The 21,560-nt window shown below is 44.3% G+C and overlaps 1 protein-coding gene across 4 annotated transcripts in view; it reads right to left on the bottom strand.

Annotated features, from left to right (window-relative positions):
- Positions 1 to 853: 853 nt before the first annotated feature.
- LOC135368336 (uncharacterized) overlaps positions 854 to 21,560 on the bottom strand; it is an 80,553-nt gene continuing 59,846 nt past the window's right edge. Inside the window, exons 2-8 of one of the 4 annotated variants that reach the window (XM_064601534.1) lie at positions 14,065 to 14,233; positions 13,102 to 13,277; positions 11,636 to 11,741; positions 10,568 to 10,626; positions 8,094 to 8,193; positions 7,877 to 7,973; positions 854 to 6,458 (exon numbers count right to left, since the gene is read on the bottom strand). In XM_064601534.1, the coding sequence (XP_064457604.1) occupies positions 6,090 to 6,458; positions 7,877 to 7,973; positions 8,094 to 8,193; positions 10,568 to 10,626; positions 11,636 to 11,741; positions 13,102 to 13,277; positions 14,065 to 14,233 (1,076 nt within the window). In that variant the 3' untranslated portion in view covers positions 854 to 6,089. Of the gene's footprint in view, positions 6,459 to 7,876; positions 7,974 to 8,093; positions 8,194 to 9,526; positions 9,560 to 9,673; positions 9,844 to 10,567; positions 10,627 to 11,635; positions 11,742 to 13,101; positions 13,278 to 14,064; positions 14,234 to 21,560 lie in introns of those variants that run through there. The other 3 variants (XM_064601535.1, XR_010414754.1, XR_010414755.1) reach the window with 3 other exon arrangements.

The raw sequence follows: 21,560 nt of genomic DNA, 5'->3' as shown, positions 1-21,560 counted from the left end.
TTTTCCTGGGGCCTGCTTGCTTTCTACGAAAATTCGGGAGCCACTGATATTTGGAACAGATAATCAGGCTGGGAGCTGCCGACATTTTGAAGGTCTCTGTTAAAATATATCGGTGGCTCCCGACCCGAGGCTTGTGCTTTAATCTATTTTTGCTGGATTACTGGGTCTTGCACCGTTCGATGTTCAGATGTAGATATCTGTACAAGAAATCTTGCATTTTTTGAAGATTGCTGCTGTTTGTAAACTTTTGCTGTTGCTTAGAGCAAAACCCCTCCGAAAGTATTCTATTATTTGAAATGTTGAATATTCATACAGCCCTATTTATAACCCTTCTGCCCACATTATCACTTTTTTTTTTTCCACTGGCATACTTCTGTCAAGTGCTCTTGGGCAAGACCACCACTTTCTACAAAGCAGAAAGTAGGCTCACAGCGACCTGACATATCTTTCACCTGTGAGTTTCTAATGACGTCTCGAATTTTGGGGAAACATTTTCTTATTCTTTCGGATGGTCCCCATATGTAACTGTTTAGTCGTGTATGTCAGCAGTGAAAGTTTTGTTTTATATTCATAACTTGTTGGGAAGTTAATAGTAATAATTTGTGGCTTTATGTCGCGGGAGAACTATGATGGGAGAAATACTAGCATGACTACAGAGCAAGTAATTTCTAAATTCCATTACTTTTACACTTTTGCACACATACTTCGTATAGACTCTACTTTTTAAATACTTGCGGGGCAGTGAAGCAACCACTACGGCGAAAAGTCTCAAAGAACGGTCCACATTCGAGATGCATGCCCGTATCACATGACTATCTTTATTTAATAAATTAATATGCATCAAAATGCAGTATGAAACGTATGGCACATAATTTAATGAAGTGAAACTCATTATTTGACAGCAGCAAGCGACACACGCTATCATTTCATTTCGCATATAAAAAGGGGGGAAAAAAACACACACTTATTCCACAACACGGCCCGGTCACAACCCGTTCGTTAATTTTACACACAGTGTAAACATATTCGTATCAACTCACACCAGAATTAACTGGCAACCATTTTGTGATTACTCAGATTTAGAGCAGGCACAAACACTCCACAGAAAAAAAAAAAAAAAAAAAAAAAAAAAAAAAAAACATCGCTGCATCACTTCCGCATTTCGCTTTGACTCCCTGAGCTTGAAGTTGACGCACCTCACACCATTACTTTGCTCTGATAGTAACGAAAATCTCCAACCAAGTTACAGGACGGGGATACCCGACGTACACTCAAAAATGCAAAAGACAAAGGCAGTGGTGAAGTACCATGGTTGGCCTGAGAAAAGCATTTGCCCCATTATTACCTCAGTGCATCACAGGATGTGAAATCGCTCACAACACTAAATTGGAGGACCGATAGACAAGTTCAGAAAATCCCAGTGCTCTCTGCACACGCATTGCATCCTGGGCGCTTGCTGAGCGGGGGAACGAAGAATACAGTGAAACTCCTTTACAACGAAACTCAGGGGACAGCGAAAAAAATTCGCAGTAAAGGTATTTTCGTTAAAAAGGATGTCCATTATTGGACCTATAGGGCTCCAACGGGACTGTAAAAAAATTCGCTGTAGTGGTATTTTCGTTAAAAAGGTGTTCGCTATAAAGGAGTTTAACTGTAATCCTTCACATTTCGCTTTCGCTGACCTTGACACGTCGTGGGAGAAATGGGAACAGTTTGGAGGTCACCCGTTTCTTTCGTATTAGTAAACTCCCACAGTTCAAAGCGACGCTAAGCACTCTGGGATTTTCTGAACTCGTCTATTGGAGGACCACACTCTGAAAGACCTGCAGTTTCAGACAGGTAGTTCCGTCGACTAGGTACCGTACGAGACGGGGAACGCCGATTGCTCCGATTCGATTGCTTTGCATCCGGGTTTTTGTTTTTCTGCTCTGCACCCAAGATTGTTTCCACGGCAGCTCCTCCCACAAGAAAGAAAAAAATGTCAGTAGCATGGTGTAAACAGATTTAGTGACTGTGCGGTCAAAATATTTCCCTGTACTGCACTGTTCACGGACCCTTGTGTTTTTGGGTTTTGCGACGATTTTGGGGTTTGGGCTTTTGGGTTTTATGCTTTTTCCAAGTCTGGGGGGGTAAAAGTCGGGTTTTAAGTTAGAAGCTGTAAAATAGGGTGAGCAAGCTATGGTGATATTGTAGGAAAGAGTAGATTTTCAGGTGGAAATGGAAGACAAATGAAAAGAAAAACACACAAGATAGTGAGAGGCAGTGCTGAGTACGAAGTATTTAAAGTTTGCCCGTGCCTCTAGTAGTGGCTAGGTTGGGGCTGTGGGGCAGTCGGTCCTTGGATTTTTCCCCACGGTGATGCAAATGAGGGAGGGAGGGGGGGAGGGGTAATAGCAGGTCTTTCCCTGATTCAACCCTAAAACGCATTGCTCTCATCGTAACACTATGCACAGCCTCACTAATACCCTTGATACACGGGCACGTTTGGACTCCTTTCCACTAGGGGTCCTTTACAGCTGTGCAGGACACCTTTGCAAAAGGAGTTTGTGCCGATGACACACTGCAATAGCAAACTCCTTTTGGTGGTGTCATTTGCAAAATATAACCAAAGACGTCGCATTAGATATTTCCGTTAGAACCAGCCTACATGTACGTAAACATAACAATACGACCAATGAATTCAAAATACGTACCGCAACTGCAATATCTGCACGCAGACTTAGAGTACTTGAAAAATGAAAACACTGCCTAGCCTTCGTTCGAGAATATTGTCATCGTAACGCCCTTTGTTTGAGGCTATGCCATACGCCTTTACAGATGAAAAGGAGCTCAGCTTCCCAAAAGGGCTACTTTGTAAAAGGAGATTCTCCTCTGCCGTGTGTCACGTCACACAATGCCTTTCTGTTAGGTGTCCCTTTATGTGAAGGAGTTCAAACGTGCCCGTGTGTCAGGGGGTATAAGTACACAATGACCATTTTAGATTGAAATGCACTAGGATAGTTCGGTAAATCTGGTACTTTTCCAATGTTTCGCTGCAGCTAGTGGCAAGGAATTGCAGTGTGCTCCAAACGTGTCACATTTTAAGGCAATTAATGCGATGGAAAAAAATTTATGTGGTTTATGCAGCGTAGGCAAATTTTTTTTTTTTTCGAAAATCTTACGCAGCAACAGGGCCTTAAAAGCAGTTCCCTGTGGTTGCGTAGAAATGAAACTTGCATCTGTGCACAGATGGCTCAGATGGCAGGTAAATGTTTTTTTTCGGCATTGTGAAAAAGTAACACTATCATTCACAGTCCGTCACTACCATTCATGTAACAGTCACATGTCAACAGGAACGATTCCACATTCCGCAACTTCCACTGTCCACGTTCCCATAGGTAGCTACGCTGCCGAGTGTTTACGTGTAAAAAATATTTCTCGCTCATGAAGGGTTATGTTTAGCAGCCTTAATTAGTGAACGTCATCTCATTGTCAGTGCGTCAATTTACATGGCACGTCACTGTGAGCAGCGTGAAAATTATTTTCGACCTTACGTTACACGTTCCACCACATGGCAAAACATTCACATTTGTTCATCCTCCACTTTTCAAGCCATAGCAGCACTGTCAAATGCAGACATAACGCATTATATACAAAAGAATGGTACTACGTATCTACATTACATGCAACTTCACATTAGCAGCACTGCAAGCGGGCCGCGGTTATAGTGTAAAGAAGGCACACCTCAATATAGCAAAACACTGTGCGTAGCAGGTTTTTCGCTAATACTACTTGAGTAGGAACCTTTGATTCATACTCCCATAATTTATGGTAATAATAATATTATAATTTATGGTGAATTCCATAGAAAGAGCATACTTTTCCCCACACCACTTCCGGTGGTGTAATACGGGTTTGCGTCCTCAACAGAATGCAATCTACCCTCTGCAGGTGCAAAGCACGTCTATGACACTGCACCATGCTGTAATGCATGCCTCTTTTTCTTGGATTGGATTGGATTGGATTGGATTGGACTGGACTGGACTGACCACGCTGTGCACTGAGCGACATAGCTACTACTCCAGGACTTCTCAGAATCACAACCTACCAGAGGAAGCTTTTCTTAGTGCAGCAAAAACTTTGGCGCTACCGACAACTCCAACCCCGAAGAACTCTCTGAAGTTACCACCCTCATTTGTGGATGCTTGTTCCGGTCCTGTTCCACTCGCTTTGCCTCTTCTCCCCCCAATGAAACAACCCATGCCTGATCCGGTTCTGTCAATTGAACAATTCTTTGCACCTTCCCGAAGCAAAACTGACCCAGCTCTGCCAATGGAGTTCGCCATTAGATTGCTGTTAGGCAAAATCAGGATGAAGCTTTTGGAACTGACTGCATGGAAAATTGCATCAGCACCAAAAGTAAAGGAAACGTGTAATAATACAAATTTTTGAAAAGAAAATTGTTTTTTAAAACTTACAATGTTTGTTATGTCTCTTACAATACTCCACAACACCAGTTCACTTGTAGAAGCAGTCACATTCGTTTAAAAACACCACAACAGATTAGAGGCTAGTGCGTAATGTAGGCAATGGGTGCATCATTTTAACAGCTGGTGTTTATGTACAACCCTCGACTGTTTTGATATTGCTTTTCAGAATGCATAGTAGCCTGTATGTGTTTACTGACACAAATTCAAAAAATCTCATTCACTTTGGAGGGCTAATAAAACAAGATGGGAAGAAGACAGATTCTCACTTTTGGTTGTGCCAACCAATGTGAGTACTGCTACATGGCAATTTTGAGGTTCGCTACATATCACATTGTATTTACTGTAATTTCACAAGTATAACCCACATATTATCCAAAAAGAGTACACAAAGTAATATTCTCTCCTAATTTCGCCAGTCATAACCAGCAATGTCGAGCGTCTTACAATGCGACTCGTGGAGCCCTGGTGGAAGCTGGCGTGCTTTCCATCTAATGCGGACGCGGTACCTTGTGATCGCCAATCCTCTCCACGCAATTCATCCCAGCCTCCCGAGCAGCATGTAAATATTGCATTAATGACAACATGCGAATGTATAATTAAATCTATGACTCTTGTTCAGCCTCTCTGTTGGAAACATTGCCCAAAAGAATGGTGCGCTCTGGCTTATACAAGTGAAATTAAGGTACTTCACATGACGTTGAGACGTGAGAAAAGCTGTTAGGGAAACTACTTGATACAGAGGCAGCCAAACCATATCTTCTTTTTTAAAAACAGAAAACACCCTATTATAGCAACTGATCCTTCACTGTCATATTTGACAACTAAATTATACGAGCTGCCTTATTGTTGTTGGAGGCCATATGCAGAGGCTATAATGTGTGACACACAAGTACTGTTCACAAAGCAGCTCACAGTGCGCAACAACATGGACTTACCATCTTGCTTAGAAAATAAATAAACATCACCCCTATAAAGCTCCTCATAAAACACCTCTTCCACACCTGGCAGCATTTTAGCCACATGATCATAAATACTACAGCACAGCCCGTCATCACCTGCGAAGTCCAAGCAAAATACATCTGCACACACACATGTAGGAATCCTGAAGGCAATTACTTAAACATGGCACAGGAACAAGCTCATAGATTTACAACTAACGGAGCCGAGGTATTGTAAAATTGCACTGTACTCTCTTCAACTCCTGCACCGAGGTGATATTGTCTCTCATCTTGTTTCCACAGAACACCCTCGGCAGTTCAAACGTCGAAAGCCACATTTACATCAACGGCGAAGCAGCTATACAGACATTTATGTATATATACGCGTGTATGTTTATGTAAAAAGACAACCTAGACGGAATCATACGAGTCACTGTCACTGCTGTGCGGTCACACTGACGTGAAACAGTACAGTGATTGACTACTGCACATTATCTCCTGTACACAACATCACGTAAACGAAAATAAATGCAGGAATGGCGTGAATCAGCGAAGTTTCTTGTGGCCATCCTGAGGGCACTCTGCACGTGTCACAAAAATCGTGTTCCGAAATACTCGTCGCCTCGAAGACGACTCCAGGCAGCACAAAAACGAAGGATGAAAGAAAAAAAAAAAAGGTGCGTTAAGCAGTTCTCTTTGGTACTGGCGGATGAAAAGCATGATGAATGTCGTTGACAATGCCACATAGCTGGAACTGGAGTCGATCGTCGAAAATTGTGTCTCTCATAGGGTCACTCCTGGACTGCCGAACAGGGGCACTGGAATGCTGTGCTTGGGTCCCGGCCTTCAGCAGCGACTCAATCTCTAGATCTTCATCTTCGTTGCTGAACTCTTGGTCTTCGGTGTTTGGGCCTTTGCAAGAATGCTCCTCACATCGCCTTCGTTCTATGATGGAGTTGTTCCGACGTAGTAGCGACTCTTGGGTTCTGGGGTCGACGACACCGGTGCTATTACTGTCCTCGCACTGTTTGCCCATGAGCGTGCTGTCAGCCTGAAAGACGACGTGTAAGCTGTTATGTACTGTTCAGTACTCGCAAATTGATGTACTTCCGGGTACTACAATAGAAACATAGACGGGTAGAAATCCAGCGAACCGGTAAGGAAGTATGAAGGGAATTGCCTCAGGACGAGAGCTGCCGATATTTGGAACAGGGACTGGGCACCATCCTCATGATTGGCATGGTATTTAAGGGTTAGGTATGACGTGTTAAAGGTTCATTCGAATTGTGGGTCAACATCCCGGGGGAAAGAAAGGGTCCGTTCAGGCTTTTACGGCCGAAGTGAATTGCTGCTTTGTTTGAGTGTGGAGGGGATTATGTGAATAAATCATCTTTGCTCCAAGACCAGTTACAGAAATGTGAAGTTCACGAACAACGGGACGAAACGGGACAACAGGCAGGATGTCCCGTTTCGTCCCGTTGTTCCAGAAGAAGAACAGTCTCTGTTCGAAATATCGGTGGCTCCCATCCTGAGGCAATTCCCTTCATAAAATAGAAACAGACTTTTATAGTTTGTATATGTTTCGTTGTCGGATATAGCGGACGGTGCATCAGTTCGTGATTACTTATTGGAATTATGACTTACATGCATGCCATTTTCTTTATTTAATGGCGATTTTAGAAAGGAAGAACAATATTCTGTGTTTAGAAAACAGGGCTTAAAATATGCAAGCATTGCAATACAGACACAAAAATAGTAGAGACTTTGCCTTTCCTACTGGATCAAACAAATTCATCCAGCCATCCAACACTGCTGTTAAAAGAAGTTCGGTTCAGTATCCAAAACAGCTATGTACATGTACAGCTATGTACAGAGATACGGTGGCCGTTCCTTTGGCTAGTAAGGACACCACCTCATGATACACAGGGGTTTACCATGTATGAACAGTTAAAAATATGCTATGCAAGTAGCACAAGGGCAATAGGGGAGAGAGGAAAACCAGGGAGCTGTGTAGAGCGCAGCTCCCCGGTTTCCTTCTCTCCCCTAGTGCCCATGAAGCGACCTCATTGGTTCCTCTCCCAAATAAGGGGTGAACATTTCGAGCAGGTGGCTTCTTCTGTGGACCCGTGCCTGTATACAAATACCCGCTTATTGCTGTCTTGCGATTGGACAGACGCTTCGTCACATGGTTTCTGCAAACTGTACCCTTTCTCCTGTACAGAGACAAACTGTCGTAGCGTATTAGGTCACGTCTGTAGTGCTTGTGCATTAAGTGCCTATTGCCGTGACCGTAGCAGCCCACTTCGAGCTTACTTTGCTGCAGAAATACAAAAAGCTTGCAGACTGCAGTGAAGGTATAAATATATATACAAAACACTGATTTAACTTAGTATATTCAGTTATGTCCTTTTTTTTTCCTTCTGCGTTTAAATGTGATACGGTTTCAGACCTCTAAAATGGAGTATTTACCATTGCCGAAACCCTCGATGGATTTCTACTGGCGCTGTCAGAGGAACCGCTGCGCGACCTCGAGCCGGACGTTTTAATTTTCCGACGTTTGACGCACCTGAAATCAGACAGTTTGGTTTTTGCAAAATGAGGGAAAGGCTGCAATATGTGAGTAATTCTTTTACTAGGGGAGTTGATTTTGTACGTACTGAGTAACAACGTTTTGAAACACACGTACCTGCGGGCAGTCCAGGTCACATAGCTGCAGGTCAGAATGCCAAAGAGCGCCCCCAGTGTGACCACAGCTGTTAAGCAAGCATGACTTCCCATCATATAAGCTACATGAAAAAGAAGAGAGAACATTCGTTCATTCCCCTTTCCACTGTCCACGATTGTCACTGCTGTTAGTGAGGGTCTTCATGCAGTCACTTTGCATGCATCGCATTTCTCAGCAGGCAGTATATGCAGTGTTGCCATGACCTTCGGCAGATTTCCTCAAAAGTGAGCTTTGTCTCCGGTATTATCTCAGAACATTTCTTATCTTGTAGCGTTTTTTAAGCGTACGAGCCTGTCACAGATAACACATTAGCCGGACAATGTATTGCATGGGTAGTATACATGCGTAACAGAAACATGTCCATTGGAACGGAAAAGATATCCACTAGGCAAGCGAAACGTGTACTTGTAATTTCAGATGTCTGAGGCCCAAAATATGTCGTCATGGCTTACAGATATCTACTGTTTTTTCGGCTTCTGTCAACAGCAAGTAATTAGGACATTCTACGCCCCTTATTTGTACCCTGTGCAGTGTCCTGTGAGAGTTGCCTGTTAATTGGAACTGAAATAATGTGGGGTATTTGTTATTTTTAATCCAGATTTGTTTACTAGGTCTTCTTCTAGGTATCCCCCTGTTCTCTTGTTGGCGTTAGAATGAGGGAAAGCACTTCTTCAGTGAGTCGTATATCAGAATCTTGTGTGTCATATGCTTGTTCATTTAATACAACTGTGTGTATGAGAAAATGCTGTCAAACTGCATAGAGAGATAATGGCAAAAAACGTGTTTCCATTGATTGTTCAGCGGTCTTGTCACATCAGGGCGCCTGCTAAATTCAGCAAAATCTATAAAGAAGTGTGCCATGACATCTGCCATGCCATCTAGCTGGGCCAAAAAAATCTTGGACAGAATTTCATGGAAACCTTCATACTGAACGGGAAATCTGCCGATTTGGCAACACTGAACGACCGAACTAATACTCGTACATCGCATTAGCCAGTGCACAACAAAGAAAATCTACAACAGAAAAAGGATTTTCAAAAACCTCGGATTTCACGAGCAACTCATAACTCTTAACCTATTTGCCGCTTTCACGTGAAGCGAAGAAAGAAAAAATAAGTACAAGAGGAAGGGGAAAAAGTGATGTACCATAATAACGTGATAGTTTAATCGTCAGTCGAAGCAGAAATGGCGTGACGAGAGGCAATGAGTTACCACGCGTATCGGCACTTTATCGATAACGTGCGTAATATGCGGCGCTGACATCTTCGTGCATTAAGGCCGTCACGTTGCTTTCATGTTTTTTTTCACTTCCATGCTGACAGCTCCCGATATATGGGTACAGGGTTGCCCGAGCGTTCCAGAATGCCATGCAGATGTATCGTACGGACACTTACACTGTATTCACAGCTCAAAAATTGCTTCCACACCTATTCCGTCGGAACAGAGGAAAGTGTGCTACATTAGACCTTCGACCACAATCGTGAGAGGAATGAACGCAGACAAAAAGATGCAAACGTAAGGACAGAACAAAAGCCACGTACATTTGAAGCATTTCGCTATTGGTTCGCTGTGGGTCTTCTTAAATGTCTTATGTACATCGTTGCTTTAAATACACTTTTATTGGATGCATGTTGCCAACATTCTGGCAACCTCTATCTGATCCAGTAGGGCTGCATCATTTGGATCGTTGTATCATACTGCGGAGGAGCTGCTGGGGAAAATGGGACGTCACCATAAGACACCAGACACAAAACAGCACTGAGGATGACAAGGCATTCAGCATGACTAGTACTGACATGATAAGAGGCTTGTCTGACGATGTCGCTCTGCATTGTCATGTAATCTACATTGAGACATCTGAGTACACCGAACAGATTAATGCAGTTGCTTAGATTTAGTGCAGAAAGAGTGATTTAAATTGATGTTTTTACAGATAAGTCTCTTCTTTTTATAGGAGAAAAGCACGTCGTTGCTCGAATGACAGACAAAACACAAAAGCAACATTTTTGGCAAACATACCTACGTTATGGATAGACAAACAACAAAATAAAGAGCAAAAATCAGAAGACATAACATGAAGTGCAACTCTTCCTAAGAGTCTAGCTTGCTATCCTAGGCACAGATATCATTGAGGTAGAATATGTCGATTCATGCGCAGACAACTACACAAGTACCTATAACAGACCATTCCACCTTAGTCTATATCTACATCACGAACTACGTGAGTGCTTCTACAAAGGCATAGCCCACCTTGAGTACCTTTTTTCCCCCAAGGCAAGCGAATGTCGGGAAAGAAGTTGTCAGGCAGTTAGAACAGCACAAGTACGCACAAAAACTCATCAGCGGTCCTTTACGGTCACATTAGGACGACTTTGTATCAACAGACATAGGGATAGTGGGTTGTGCACCGTAAAAATGGAAGCAAGAATACTCACTTTTTAAAGATGCAGTATCCTTGTTTTCACACCGTTGACCAATGAAACCGTCAGCACACCTTAAGAAAAAAATATTTGATTGTCTGAGAATAATGGTGATCTCGAACATTATTCTGAACTTTGCATAATCTTGTATCTTGCATCATCCTCATTTTATACTTGCATTTTTATATGTGCATCAACTACCGTGGTGGTGCAAATTTTACAATAAGTAGGACACACTAAAGGGGAGTCCATATCAATTGTTGCCTACGTCTGTGTGTGTCAATTCAAATTGTTTTCGATTCAGTGTACCCACTGCCATGCCAACTGCATAGACAATGCAGAACAGGTAGTGGGCACAGGGCTTCAGCATAAATCATTGCATCTTTCACTACACTTTACACGGCACACACCTTTAATGTGTATTATTTCCCATGTTTGGAACATATTAAGTGTACTTTTCTATCTTGAAGTATAAAATTTGCAATCCAATGACCACCTAAGAGTTCCAACTCAATTTGCTGTCGTCTAATGTACAACATCATGTAATACTCTGAATGTAGCATGAACAACTTTTGTGCTTTCAAGCAAGCCACTTTGGGAAGCACAAGCCACACAAAATTTCACAATCATTATCATAAAATGTATAAATTCTGGTAAAATATATCATAAAATAAAGTTGTCAAATTTTGCATTGCTGAATGGTTGAAAGAAGGATTCTCGATTTTCCTTCTTGTTGACATTTTAAGTTAGCAAGGTATGCTGCGAGGAGCAGACACACAATTTTCTTACACATAAATCCAAATCTCAGTTGTGGAATTTTTCATTATTTCCTAAGTGATTTTCAGTGTTTACAACTGGCAATCATGCCAGTTAGAGAATTTATTGTAGTGCACTTGGTACCAAGCACTCTCTTATAGGTGCAGCGCTCACTTTGTACACTGCTCAGTTTCTCAACCATAAGTCCAAGACGCTTGTGAGGAAACGCGAACTGAAATTATTACAGAGAGCAAGACACCAAAGACTCAACAGGTTACTTATGGGAGAGCCAAAAATGCACTTGAACATGTGTTACTGAGTACTCACTGGCAGGATGGCTCCTTGACAGCCTCGTAGTAGATGCACGTTCCACCGTTGAGGCAGTAGGAAGCCAGGGGGCAGGGTTGTCCTTTCAAGGGCCATAGTGTAGAGTCTATTACGTCACGAACAATACCAAAAAGGGCGCACTTTTGAATCAACGTCAGTGGCGGGCGAGCAGCCCCACATCGTTCTTCAGGCACGGCAGGCACATGCCGGGACAGCTGTCCCACATGCATAATGTGGCAAGCATGCATGCAGCTACTGAGGGCCACGCCCCTTAAAAATCTGCCCTTTGCCCTCCCTATTGTCGTCTTTTACACTGGGACAGCACATCGTTCTGCAGCGGACTGTGGTCAACACTGCACCTTAGGGTGCTCTAGGGTTGGATAGAAATGCTGTTTATCTGCTGATAATACTCCCAAGCAGCACAACATCTTAGTCCAGTATCGGCAATACCGGCCCAATGTTGGTCCAACATTGGGCCCTTATTACCAATATTGGACCAATATTCGGTCAAGATGTTGTGCTGCTTGGGCTACTTTCTGTCAGTTTATGTGCTATGAAGGGCAAGAGGAATAGAGGCTAAATTTTTGGCGCAGGTCTGTAGATTAAAGGACTGTTTAATAGTCACTGGGGACTTTCATAGAGCATGCCTCATGAACCATGCAACCATATGGCAACACACCATGCTGAGAATCTGCATATGGGTACATTATCGTTTTGTTTTTAATTAGTCTGGTTATACCACAATAAATACTGTTCATTTAGCTTGAAATTATGAAATTGCTTCAATACTTTGCCGGTATGTATTGAGGTAGCGGTTCAGTTATGAAACGAACAGAATGCTGTTCGCAGTCGTGTGTCGTAGTCGCCGGTACTTTTTCTCAAAGTGCCAAATTAGTTAATAAGATAGGAATAGATAGGTAACTTTAAAAATATTGGTTTGTGGGACACTATGTATACGCTTAGGTGCGTACACACCTGCAGAGACGCGGACATTGCGGCATTTTGGGGGAGGCGCGGTTACTGTCTTGTCACGTGACTGCGCGTGACGCTTGTCGGCATAAGTCTCTCTCCCGAAAGTCGTATTCTACGTTGCAGTCGTAAGTAGTGCAATAATTGCGTTTTGAAAAAGCCGTGTTAAATGCAAAAGCCTCAGTGTGGCTTCGGACCCGCTTTTCCTTTCTAGTAACAGGTCCTCCATATGTTTGTGATCAAAGAGAGCCGCTAGTTATAAAATTATAAGCCTTAGTCAAAGCGGTGTAAATCGGCATAATTAAGTTTTACAGCAGACACAACTCTGTTACTATATGTAGCGTCGCTCGCATTTTATTATTATTATCCTGCCACTGAAGGACCACTCCGCGACGAGGGACATTGTTCAAGGTCCGCTACGTATTCTGCCGTTGTTCTGAATCGTATTTTATAATATTCTGGGTGCTCTAAGGAGAATATGTCTAAAGCATGCGTACCATTGGCCGATGTGTGCGTTGGCCCCCTGGTGCCAGGCCTAAACGAGTATCGGTCTTGAACAGTGACGTTGACCGTGACGATGGAGGGCTCCCGTCGGAGTACATTAGAAGCCCGGCACTCGTACAGGCCAGAGTCTTGTTTTCGAGTGCTGTTTATCTCTAACCGAGACCTCCTCCTTTGTACATGCAAGGGTGAAAGTGAAACGGTCATATGTAACAAAGTGAACAAACTGGCGCATAACATACAAATAAAGTTCCTGCTAAAGGAGCATGGAAGAGCTTGAAAAAAAAAAGTCAGAAGGAGTCGAAATTAGGATTACAAGCCCGGGGATACATATTCGCACAAAATGTACAAATGCAGCGCGTAATCCCGGTGCGCGAGCGAGATTTCAGTCTTGCGAGTCAGAAAACCGGCCTGCCAGTTCGTGACGTCACAGCATAGCATTACTTGTGCCTTTTCCCTCTTTCTGGTGAACCGGCGCACCCCGCCCATACGCGTGCTTCATTTCCCTCTTTCTGGAGAACCAGCGCACCCTATTGCACCCCACCTATAGTGAGGCACGCGGCTTCTTTTTTCTGTTTTCGCGGTTGTATTTGGCCCAGCGCGTCCCGCGTCTGACGCAGAGCAGTCGACCGGCCGTCTTGCCCCCTCGCCGTGGCAGACGACGATTCTCGGCAACCAATAAAAGTGCTCGATCATATGACGTCACAACGCGCCAAAAGGAGCTGGAGGAGATCACCGTCGCCGCTGCGCGCCCTCTTGTAAACCAATTTTCTCCGGAAATGCGCGCTTTCCAAACGGCATATTCTACGTACGTGACAGGTCCTGAAGGTAGTATATTCATATCACGCGGTAAAAAGAAACGTGTTCGAGGTGTCTTTCATACTCCTTTAACCTTCTATCTTGCGTTATCCGGAGCAATGAAAGCCATCTAGTCCTTTCAAAGTACATTACCGTCTCACCATTTTGTGACGATGTGCACCCGACTACTGGGCACGATTGGCTTTCCAGCGAAGTACCATTGGACCCATGGCACAGGGTTGCCATTGAGTTTACACCGCAACTGAAGTCGCCGATATACGTCGACACGCGATGTTGACCTGAGCCATTTGGCCTGAGCCGGCTTCAACACTGTGGATAAAGAAATTTTTTCGCTTAGAGTGCAAATCGGAAAAGACAAATTGAGTTACAACAGACACGAGGGCACATCCATGATCATAGGCCTTCGAACACAGTCATAGCTATGTTACGATATAAGCCCCTAAGCCCTCGTTTGTGGTAGATATGATATACATAGTATGGAATGGCATGGTACTCTTCTGAAGAACATCAGGTTAGTCACACCTTGGTAGTTCAGGCAGAAATTAGATAGCATCAGACGTACGCCAGTATGAGATAACCGGGATGGTATCGATCAAGGTACAGTCTCGACAATGCCACGTATTCTACACAATCCTTCGCCAGAAGCAGCCCTAAACCGTTAAATGACATTTGTTATCACGACGATATGTGTTCGGAAGGCTCGGGAGTTACACGACGTTAAACCACTTCGTGGGTCTGAGTCGAAATGAGAGGAGCGCTGCTGAAAATATTTAGCATGGCGTTTTTCTTTTCCCCCCCTCCTTTCCTAAGAGCAAGCTCTTACACCGTAAGCTTGCTACTTTAGAATACGTGCACAGAGCGCGCAGTAGAGCAAACTGTCCTGAGCCGTCTTCCGAGAGAGCGCCACATGTTCCCACGCGTCAAGCCTTTTGCCGTTCAGCTTTGTGGTTTTATTTTGTCTCGCGTATTTTATTTCTTGCGCTGCATCGACGCTTCAGTTGCTTTGTTTAGGGAGTGGCCTGGCTTTGTCGAGCAAAACGGAAACGGCGCGACCGAGTTACTTCGCCTCGTCCTCGTTTCGCGGGGAGTTCCACGGCGACAAGACGGCTGCCGAATTCCCGGAAGTGTGGGTGGGGGGGAAGGGGCTGGAAATAGCGATCCACAACCATGGAAGCTTTCCGTAGATGCTGCGAGCGATAACAGTGTCACGATGAAGCGAAGCGCACGGCGATATCGTCCGTGAAATCACTGCAAGCAAAGCTGGACGCTCGAGTGGTTGGCGCGCGTAAAGGTCGCTTCGCCGTATGGTGATGCTGCTTGCAGTGAAGCACGCTTGCCGTTGGCGTTTGCACATTCAATCACATAACGGCCATTGCGCAGAATGAGACCGCTATCGCCACTGACGTACACCTTTTTGTGCCAATTAGCACACATGCACGAACGTTACGAAAGGGCGTACGCCCCCCGTTTTCAACAAATCACGAGAGAGAACGATTTCATCCCGGACGATGATTAGCTAGGAGCGTGTTATGCGGCGAAGCTCTGCTTTACGGGTGCACTTTGCACATAACGAAATCTATCAGTCTGGTCGCTAGGAGACGAAAACGACTTGATGACACAGAATCAATGAATCAATTGTAGATGACTGGAATCAGCCGACGCGAGCTTCATTGTGAGTCTGCATACACACGTAAGCCTCAAACGAAGCAAGAAACAATGTCATTCAAATAAGCCATTAAGAAAACAAGAAAACAATGTTGCCGTCGGTACACTCTAAGGAAAAAAGAAAGATAGCGTTAGTCCCTTTGTAGACTGGATATATCGCCACAATCGTTAATCCCTTTCGGGATTAAATGCAGGGAAGGCTATGCGAAGTTTCGCCCGGACTATTTTGCAGTGTAGGGGGGAGTAAATTTCAGGGACAGGGAACTGAAATAAAAAGTAATTGTTATATAGGAAGCTAGATGCGGTAATCGCTCCCCATTTTACTCCCCCCACCCCTCGAGTGTAGGATTCGAACCTAAAGACTCTCGATTTCCGATCAGGAATGCCACCGATGACGCCACATCTTTCATGACTCTCCCTCAAGTACGAGACAGAAGGACACTCTTTCCATTCTCTCTGCCACCTTTCTTAGTCACTCATTCATTCGAACACGAGGCAGGGCGCCACGACAGGAGCCCTGGCGTCAGGCACATTGCCCCCTCCCGCCCCGTTATTTGAATTACACTTTGTAGATTTATAATTGACGGGTTTTGCAGAGTCACATACCGCTCGGAAAGCGCATATCGACATTGGAGACGCTTTCAATCAGTAGTTTACCAACTGCTCTTCGTTGTAGCAATACTACGCAGACGACTTTCTTTCGTTACGAAAGTAAACGTCGGACCTTTTATTAATGTCGCTGCAGTCGAATCACTACAAAAAGCAACATTAAACGTCGAGGAAGCGAAGATATGCGTGCAACCATGTCTTGTAGACGCTGTACTATAACTGTACTGAACGGAGCCTTTCAACTGTCAACAGTAGAAGAAGAAAAAATTGCCCTTGCAAGGATATCCATTAATTAAAGACGATGCAAGGGCCGCTCGCAGGATGCCATAAAAGAGGTTCGAACCCCATAAAAAGGACCCGGGTCTGAGTTATTGCGCCCAGATGCATTGACCCTGTGTCCTTCCAATGATCCGGCCGTCAAGGCCAGGGGTCCTTTACCTCGGGCTTGTCGTCTGCATCACGAATAATAATGTGCTCTCTAAGAACATTCGGCAAAAAGAAATGAGGAGCATTCGGATAAAACGCCGTCGCGCAAGCGCTATATATTTTTTTTCTTTCCCCCCGCAAAAGATGGATTTATGGCTGCCTCGAATGTTGTGTGCATTACGACAACGAGGTCTGAAAGGCAAACAAAACCAGACGATTTCACAACAGAGAATATTTTATTTCGACGGCGAACTCTGAGTGTACGTATATGCAAAGTAGTCTGGCAATGTGCACGCGTGCCCTGGAACTGGGTACTCGTCGTCTCCTTTTATTTTCCTCTTTATTGCCTTAACTGTGTTTGTTTCTAATTTTAGTTGTGTTCAACCGAAAGTGAACTGTGTAGTTTCTGCAAGTTCGCCACGAAAACAGCAGCGTTATCCAGGACTGATTCATTTTCTTCTTATTTCTGTAACATATATGGACTACGCCATCCTGTATGCGCTGGTTCGGTACATTACTTTGACAACTGTTCGCGAAAGTTTATTGAGTGCTTAACGTAACTCTAACGTCATGTCGATACGAGACCAGTGGCTGGGGTCAGTGATCCCGATAGAGGTTTATACTCTTTCTCCGCTGGAGTTCAAAGTTCACTTAATCAAGTGGTCTTGAACATGGCTAGGTTATGCGTACTGCCTGCGCTTCGCATATTTTCCTAGAAATATGATATAAATACGTAGAAAGAAAGAAAACTGAAATACCAGTGTCAAGCATTCGAAGGTGAGTAATTAAAAAAAGAGATTAAATCAAAAGAGATATAATCGTCACTGCGTGGTTAACATTTAAGAGGCCATACCAGTCGGGGACCATAACCATGCAGTGACGATATGTATCTCTTTTGATTAAATCTCTTTTTTTTACACTTCAGTGCCCCTTTAAGCTTCTTATCCGGTTCTTCTCCTTCAGCTTACATCCCCACCCCTGTGAGAGCAAGGTGCTCACGATAACGGTCTCGAAAACCACTTTGGTATTTGTAGCGATATTTGCTGTGTTGCCACTTTCTGCAGCTTTGAAGTGCGTACTTGGAATTACATATTTCAAGACCCAATCGCAGCATTCCTTTGATGTGGCTGACGTCGTATTACTTAGTTTAGATTTGACCACTTCGTATCGTCAATGCATGGTTAACATTTAAGGACAAAATGTGCGTTGAGTATGTACAAAATATTATACATGAGTGAGCAAGGCTATTTTTAGTTCCGTATTTCTAAAAAGTGACATCAAACGGTTAAGATCATCTGTGTAACGCAGTCGGTGAGAGGGAAAAGCGAATGAGTTCCCAGAACTCATTCGCTGGGAGAATGCCATTCGCGTGTATTGCCATTTGGTTTTACCGTGTGACACGCAAAGGGTGTCATTCATTGCGGATGTCATTCGCTGGGAATGACATTCAATTTGCCGTGCGACAGGGGTATTATTTTGCGTTGTCGATGAAAATTTCTAGCAACTTCGGACTTCTTTCGTCAGAGGATGTTTGACAAAGCTCAAATTTATCAAATCACATGGCGTTGTACAGCAGAAAGTGGTTTTATGCAAACTAAAATTGTTACTCGATCTGCGCTAATAATGGGAGCGAGAGTAGATATTTCATGGGCAAATGAGTTGTGGCGAACTCGGTAAGCACAAAATGGCATTAAGGCGAATGCCATTAAAACTGTTGTCCGTGTGGCACCGCACGAACGGCATCGCGACTTCACTCACTAAGCACTTGATATCATTTTTCGTGCCCGCGTGTGGCAGGGGTATAAAGTCGGATTTCTAAAGTATTCTAGCAATGAAATGCGTATGCACAGTCCATCTGGCAACAGCGGCATTTTCGTTTTTCTTTTTTTCTTTTTTTTTTGCCCGTGAAATGCAGAGTTAGTCAATGGGCGAAGATGGAGGAGCGAAGCGTTGACAGATCGAGCGAGGAGGGCGAGGGAGTTGAGGAGAAAGATGATGCTATTTCGTCCTGTTTATTGTGACAAGATCCCCGAAAGCGCCGGACTGGCGGACTCCGTATACTAGCCTTATTTTTCAAACTACCACCGCGGACCAAAACTCGCGTCCTTAGAATCCTTCCGAATTTATGTCATCGCACTCCTCGTGTCTCACGCTGCATTCTCTCAAAATATTGTCCTTCCCACGTGACCCGGAAGTATCAGCACTACGTTCTTTTTTTAATGTTTCGAGACGTATGAGAAAGAGGCCTCGGATTGGGTCCTTTTCTCAAACGTTCTCCCACGACACATGGACACATGCTTTGAAGAGACCAAGGAGAGCCAAGGAGAGGGAAAGGGAAAACAACGGACGAATCCCTTTCCTTTTTTGTCGTTGTCAAGGTAACGGGCATCGTTCATTCCGTAAAGACTAAATTTTACACTTCAGTGCCCCTTTAAGCTTCTTATCCGGTTCTTCTCCTTCAGCTTACATCCCCACCCCTGTGAAAGCAAGGTGCTCACGATAACGGCCTCGAAAAGCACTTTGGTCTTTGTAGTAATATTTGCTGCGTTGCCACTTTCTGCAGTTTTGAAGTGCGTACTTGGAACTACATATTTCAAAACCCAATCGCAGTATTCCTTTGATGTGGCCAACGTAGTATTACTTAGTTTAGATTTGATTACTTCGTATCGTTTTGCTCACGACCTACTAGATTATAGGGACCATGTCATAAGGACCCCTTCCCAGCGCCGCATTTGGAGGCTATCGGTGGCGCTGCTCATCGTCTCGGTTATTGCTTCCTCAATTTCTACAGTACTCTGTACTGTAGCATACCTTCATATTTTTGTACAAGCGGTGGGCGTCCCACGAGAGATGCTTCTTTCTAAAGTTGATTATCATCACCATTCTACGCGTTTTCATAGGAGCTGTTGCTGTCGTCTGCTACGGTAGTCGTACGTCCGCTTCTGGGCATTCAAAATTCAAATTTTCATCGTCCAATCCTGATGTAGTCCTCGCGGGCCGATGAGTAGCGCCCCTAGCGGATCGTGCGGACGAGTTCTTTATTAGGTTTGCCGATTATGACATGGTCGCTATAATTTAGCAGGTCCTGGTTTTGCTACAGCGCTTCCTATACCTATACTAACCCCCCCCCCCCCCCCCATACCGTTTTGCGCGTCTGTTCTCCCCAAGCGCTTGCATCACGAAGAGATGCTCTGGAGACGGGTCCACCTGATGAGCCATTCGAAGGAGTTTCCCGGGCAATAAATAAAACTTCGAAGGTCGGCGCGCCACAGATATACCCGCGACAGCGCCCCTGCGTCGGGACAGGGCGTCAACAGTTCGCCCTTCAGCGTTGAAGCTCTCCTCGAGCGAAAGCAGAAGACTTCATGCACAAGGATGCTCGGCCAAAGGGGGTGATCGAATTTGAGCCGCCAACCCCTCGCTCTCTGTCCCGTATCGGCGGGAGTTAGATGGCGGGTGATCGGAATCTTAGAAAATAACGGACGAAAGAGGAGAGTGTTGTAAATAGAGGAGGAGGAGGATGTCAACGAGGGCACGTGGAAGGGAAGGGAAGGGGCCAGCGCGTGCTCCATCTTCCGTTTGTAACAGATTAATTATTTGATTTTGTGAGTTAGTATTTTTTTTTTCGGTGTTCCATTTGGGCTAGTAATTGAGACGAGCTGTATCAAAATGTAACTCCGACTACGGGAAAAAGTGACAGCGTCACGCCCTGCTTAAGTTGGGGTGTCATGGATATTAAAGGGGCTGAGAAACTCTCTCTATAACCGCAGGCGTTTAATGGGCTGTTTGCAATATTGTAGTCCGTATATTAAATACCAAAACCCATACTTGTCTTCGGAGCACGCTGCTTTCGTTGAGATACAGAGAGCGCGACTCCAAAACCAGGAATTCTCCTGTGGAGGGGCAGGCAGTTACCATGGGAACAGGTAGGATCGCACCTAGCCGTGAAGAGGCGCGTGCGCGCAGCTTTCCGGGGACTGAGGGAGACAGCGAAAGTGTCTCTCTCGCGGGGCCAGATTTTCGGTGTGGAATAACACCCGAACGCGAGATCGCAACAGCATAGGATTTTGCTCGGTGTGGTCGGGAGACATATCAACACATAATCAACATGCGATTCCTCAAAAAGCGGGAGAATCGATTAAGAACTCCCTTTATTTGAACATCAAGGTAACAATTTTTTATTTTGGTGCGTTCTAAGACGAGTCGTTCTAAGTGTCGGAAGTTTGCGCTTGTATGGTTCTGCCAGTCACCCGCCTGGACAGTGTCGATATCATAGTAAAGATACGTCGAACCTATTTGGAGACCTGCATGGGTTAACTAGACTTGTGAGCTGCCCTCTAAAGGAAAACAAAAACTACTAAAAAAACGACTATAGTCCGTTTGGGGACTACAGTTGTGTTCAAGCTAAGAACATCATTGCCCGCGACCTCATTTTCTCCACGTATTTAACAAGAAACCAGCATAGTGTTTGAAGCGTTTGATGTATAATTTCTTCGGGTCATATTTACTTTTGACAAAGGTTATTTTCGTATATTAACTGCAATAAGATCACATTATAAAGTTCTACTTCAGTGCCGGAGATGGTGAACACAACTATATAGATGCATTTCTACAACCATTAATTCCTTTCGGACTCCATAACACCTCACGTCATCATCGTTATCTAGTTGTCGTTGTTCCTTTCGGGGCAAAACGCACAAAATTTTATGCCAAACCTACAGGGATTTGAGAGAACCTGAGAGAACTGATGTTTCATCGTACAGGGATTGTTTGCGGTGCGGGAGAGTAAATGTCAGTAAACTGAGTTTGAGTTTGATTTGCAATTTTCTGGTGCAAAGATATCAAATGTCAGTAGGAGAACTAAAATGGGGAGTAATTGCAATCTATTGGGAGTAGAAGCTGTGATTACTCCCCAAATTACCCCTCCTTTCTTAGA

Source organism: Ornithodoros turicata, chromosome 9, assembly GCF_037126465.1.
Source record: "Ornithodoros turicata isolate Travis chromosome 9, ASM3712646v1, whole genome shotgun sequence".
In the NCBI taxonomy this organism is placed as follows: Eukaryota; Metazoa; Arthropoda; class Arachnida; order Ixodida; family Argasidae; genus Ornithodoros; species Ornithodoros turicata.
Note: the sequence above shows the minus strand (reverse complement) of the source record. Positions and strands in the feature narration are given on the sequence as shown.